The following is a 4885-nucleotide window of genomic DNA, read 5'->3' as shown; positions in this document are numbered from 1 at the left end:
CACCACATCAAATAGGTCTCCATAGCCACAGTTTGGACCCATAAATTAGATCAAATTATGTTAATGTTACTCCTTTCCCAGGAGCAAAGAGTCTGTTCTGTTTCCCCTTTATTGAGAGTGAAGGCTCGGGGTTGTTTAAGCTTTATCTCAATGTAATTGTAGTATTGAGAATGAACAGTAAATAAGCCAGGGTTAATGTGTTTTGTTGTGTGTAGGAATCAATAATCAATACAGATCAGTAGATAAACTATATCTAACATATTGATGGAAAATATAAGAAAGGTCATTTTGGGTGTGTTTACATGGCCGTCAAGACTAAGAGCTAGACGACCCAGTTGAACAAATACTGCACAGATTTATAAGTGGTTTCCATAACAACACAACCTTGTCGCAGTAAACTCCATGCTTCTCATTTACCGTCCAAACTTTACTTTGTCTTAAAATCAGTTTTCAGCCAGTTCAGTTGCTGGATCTTTTCAGATGCTCAGCGGACACCTGGAATCACAAACTGAGCGAGAAAGAAAAGGAAATCTGAGGGAGCATGGTAACAAACCACAGGCGACAGATCATCTCCTGCCTCTCTGTGTCTCCCTCCTCTCCTCTCCAGACAGGGTTGGGCCAAACAGCAGGTGGTGCAGAAGAGAAGCCCGGACATGAGATTAACAAATCTCTGGCTCTCAGACTTCTGCACCGGACAAGCATGGAGGAGCAAAGAATCCAAGATTTTAAAACGTAAGGGCCACTTTTGACATCTTTTCTATTATTTGTGGTTATGGAATAGAGCTTTGTGTGATTTATGTCATTTTCAAGTTTTAAAAACAAGGATAGTTTGCAATAAGATAACAGGTGATACACTTATATATGGATTGTTTCATTTAAGGTTAATATGGTGGTGTTTAGTTTCAGTGTGGATGAGGAAATCCCTCATGTTTGGAATCCAGTTGCATAATAAGTTATACATTATGCCAACAACTCGCTCTATGTCTTGCTCCATTACATGTCTGAGGTGGCAGATTGTAGTTTCTGAGAGAGCACTAACTAACATGATCTCAGGTTTCACTGATTTTGGTAGAAAGATCAAAACAAGCTCAAAACCGAAGAACTGTTTCAAACAATCTGTTCTGAAAGATGATATCAGCAAAGGAGACCTTAGAATTTAGATATCACAGACTCCATTTTTTCTAAGATCATTTCTCTGAATCATTTGTTCAATTACAGGAATATTTGAATATTTTACACTATATTATATAATTATATGATACAAATAGAACTGTGTGAGCTTTGAGTGAGGTTTTGAACTCTCCCTTAAATTAAAAAGAAAATGCTGCATGCTACTAATGTTGTGATCAAGATTATTTATTGGACGATTTAAAAACTATGGCAAAAAAGTTCTTTTTTAAGATTTGCAGCCTATGCATGAATTTTGCTTTCATGTGCATGCATGTGCTGAATTACTTCTCTGAAGACGATTGTTGATACGAATGCATTAATATTGCAGAAGGCTCTGGAGGAAATAAAACCCAAAGGGCTGTGAATGTTTGCTAAAGGTCATGTTTGCCAAACAGAAAACAGTCCTTCTATCATCGGAGAAAGTCAGAGATTTTGGGCCTGAAAATCATCAACCAAGGAACAGGACTGTTAGTAATGTAAAAACTTCTTTGTATTATATACATTTAGAACTGATTGTGAAATACAAATACGTTTTTTATCTCGCCAATTAAAAGTCATCAAGTCTGGAGCAACCGTCTCGAGTAATTGGTCGAGGATTTCTAAGGAGGATTTCAATGCATCTGTTTAAGCCAGCATCTTGAATGTTAATGTGCTTACTTAGTTGTCTGCAATCCATTTTAGAACCCTTTAAAGGTCTCCCTCCAAAGTGGACTTGTTTAATCTTGATACTCAATCTTAAGGTTTAGAGGTTTTTCGTAAAACATGTGCCATAAATCTTAGTTATTCTCATTTAACTGCACACAAGATTGCTTTTTTTTTTTTTTTTTTAAAGTCCGAGGTCCTAATTGTCTTTAATGTTCAGATTTTTTTTTCTCCTCTCCACAGCTCAGGTGTCACAGCAATAGCTTCTCTGGCCGAGGCGCTCTGAATAAAGATGCACATGGACTTGGACGGACAAATCAGATGACTCAAAAGAAGAGAAAGAAATCCACCCTCTGATCTCAGGGCCACAGTTTGTGATGATGTGAGTCCTCGGGTTGCAGGGACCATTTTAAGACATGGATGTGCTTCTGTTTTGTGTTTGGAACCTATTGGAAGATGAACCTTGATGTCAACATGAGGTCAAAGAAACCGTAACCGTTTTGTTCCACTCACCTGACTTCTGTCAGCATGCCAAAACAGCATAGATGACTCACCCTTTAAGGAGACATCACTGGGAACTAACATTGTCTAACGATGTAGAAGCTACAGGTGGCTTACATGTGGCCTACGATTCAAGACAGTCCAATCACAGTCAGTATGGAAGTGCAAACAACCTCGCTGGTCTGGATTTATGTTAACAGTACAGAACAACTGAACACTTCAAATGAGCACAACACAACGGATTTGATTGAAGACTATAACCAATCTTACATCATCGGTCTCTTCCTGTCCTGCCTGTACACCATCCTCCTCTTTCCTATTGGATTTATTGGTAACATCCTAATCCTGGTGGTGAACCTGAACCACAGAGAGAAGATGACCATCCCCGACCTTTATTTTGTTAACCTGGCTGTAGCCGACCTCATCCTGGTGGCGGATTCTCTCATTGAGGTCTTCAATCTGAACGAGAAATATTATGACTACGCTGTCCTCTGCACCTTCATGTCCCTGTTCCTGCAGGTCAACATGTACAGCAGCATCTTCTTTCTCACGTGGATGAGCTTTGACCGATACATTGCCCTGGCCAGCTCCATAAGCAGCAGACCGCTGAGGACTATGCAGCACGCCAAGCTCAGCTGTGGCCTCATCTGGATGGCTTCCATCCTGGCCACCCTGCTCCCCTTCACCATTGTGCAGACCCAGCACAGGGGCGAGGTGCACTTCTGCTTTGCCAACGTCTTTGAGATTCAGTGGCTGGAGGTGACCATTGGCTTTTTGGTGCCCTTCTCCATCATTGGTCTATGCTACTCTCTGATTGGGCGAATCCTCATGAGGGCCCAGAAGCACCGTGGATTGTGGCCACGGCGGCAGAAAGCCCTGCGCATGATCGTGGTGGTGGTTCTGGTGTTCTTCATCTGCTGGCTGCCAGAGAACGTCTTCATCAGCATCCAGCTGCTGCAGGGCACAGCTGACCCATCGCAGAGGACTGCTACCACCCTGTGGCATGACTACCCACTCACAGGCCACATTGTTAACCTGGCAGCTTTCTCCAACAGCTGCCTCAACCCCATTATCTACAGCTTTCTAGGAGAAACCTTCAGGGACAAGCTGCGTCTCTTCATTAAGCAGAAGGCCAGCTGGTCAGTAGTGAACCGCTTCTGCCACCACGGCCTCGATCTACACCTCTCTGTCAAGGGAGAAGTGTCAGAAGTTTGACTGTTGAGAAGACAGACAAATGTCATCAAACTCCAGAACTCCACAGAATATGTTAAAAAAATCTTCATATCAAAGTGATGTATCACCGAGTGAGATATATGACCTCAGCTTTCTTCGTGTTATTTAGCTTTGCCTCATTGTTGTACATTTCACCTGCTCACTTTCTGAACAAAAATGCAAAAGCCACCAAGAATGTACGCTCAAAGAAGGATGGAAATGAAATGATGAATGCGTCCCTTTATGAATGCATATACAGTACTAAAAACTATAGTCATGTTTATCTACATGTTGTATTGTTTTCTTTAAGTTCTTGGTTTGTTATTTCTTCAGAAAGTTAGCTGGAGGGCAAGGCAAAGGTAAATGAAATGTTAGGGAGAGGCAAAATGTCAGCATCTATCCTTGAGGGACAACCAGCAGGCAAAGACAACTAATGGACAGATGAGCGTCACAGGAGACCAGCCTTTGTTTGAGACGGACAATAATGAAATAATCAGGCTATCCGATTTATCTTCAACAGAGGGGTCATTTAAGTTAAATCCCACATGTAATATTAATGTAAAACGAAAAACATGCATTTAACAAGAAATTCCCACATACCCACCATCCACATCACAACACCACGACATCCCATGACAAAGTGACTGCTCTCGTCTGTCAGGAAACCTTTGAAAACATAAAACAATGTGAAAACAAGCCAGGACATCACCTACGTAACGGATGTTACGGAATGAAATTGAAGAAAAACTATAGAAGTGACTTGCATCAAGAAGACACTTAAGTTGAATGGGCTAAATCACCATGAAACTTCTCCAGTTGATTACTTACATTAAGGCAATCATTTTTTGTATTACAAGTTTTCTAAAAATGTATGTTTAAATATGCAAATTAGGCATTATGCTACGAAATATGTGCTACTTTCCAGAGAATTGAATGCATTGGAAAAGCCAGGTTCAAAATTCTTGTTTCATTTTTTTGCCACATTAGAGTACAAAGGGAATGTTGGATATCTCTTTGAATCACTCCATAAATCAGAAAATACTGTCAACAGCCATAGAAAATATAAAACTCTATTTTTGCAATATCTTTGGGAATAAAATGTTCCATAAATCAGGCAATGAATGATGAACAAACTCCTCTGTAAGATAGGAATGAAACCGGAAGGTTTGGTGTGAGTTAGTGCTACTGAAGAGGAGATTTCTGGCTCAGAGTCTGAGAAAAAACGGCCTTTAAAGATATGTATTGTAAATGTCAAACATTTTCAAGACACAACAGGTGAATATTATGTATGTTTAAATATGCAAATGAGGCATTATCTTATGCTTACTTTTGTTGAATTCCGGAGAAATCTGCAGACCCA

At 40.4% G+C, this 4885-nt stretch overlaps 1 protein-coding gene across 1 annotated transcript; it reads left to right on the top strand.

Annotated features, from left to right (window-relative positions):
* Positions 1-2430: 2430 nt before the first annotated feature.
* Positions 2431-3528, top strand: gper1 (G protein-coupled estrogen receptor 1). The gene has a single exon (XM_054608172.1). It carries the CDS (start codon positions 2431-2433, stop codon positions 3526-3528), a length of 1098 nt encoding a protein of 365 aa, XP_054464147.1.
* The last annotated feature ends 1357 nt before the right edge of the window (positions 3529-4885 follow it).

The sequence above is a fragment of the Anoplopoma fimbria genome, chromosome 11, assembly GCF_027596085.1.
Source record: "Anoplopoma fimbria isolate UVic2021 breed Golden Eagle Sablefish chromosome 11, Afim_UVic_2022, whole genome shotgun sequence".
NCBI lineage: Eukaryota > Metazoa > Chordata > Actinopteri > Perciformes > Anoplopomatidae > Anoplopoma > Anoplopoma fimbria.
This window is presented reverse-complemented; position numbering and strand designations above follow the sequence as displayed.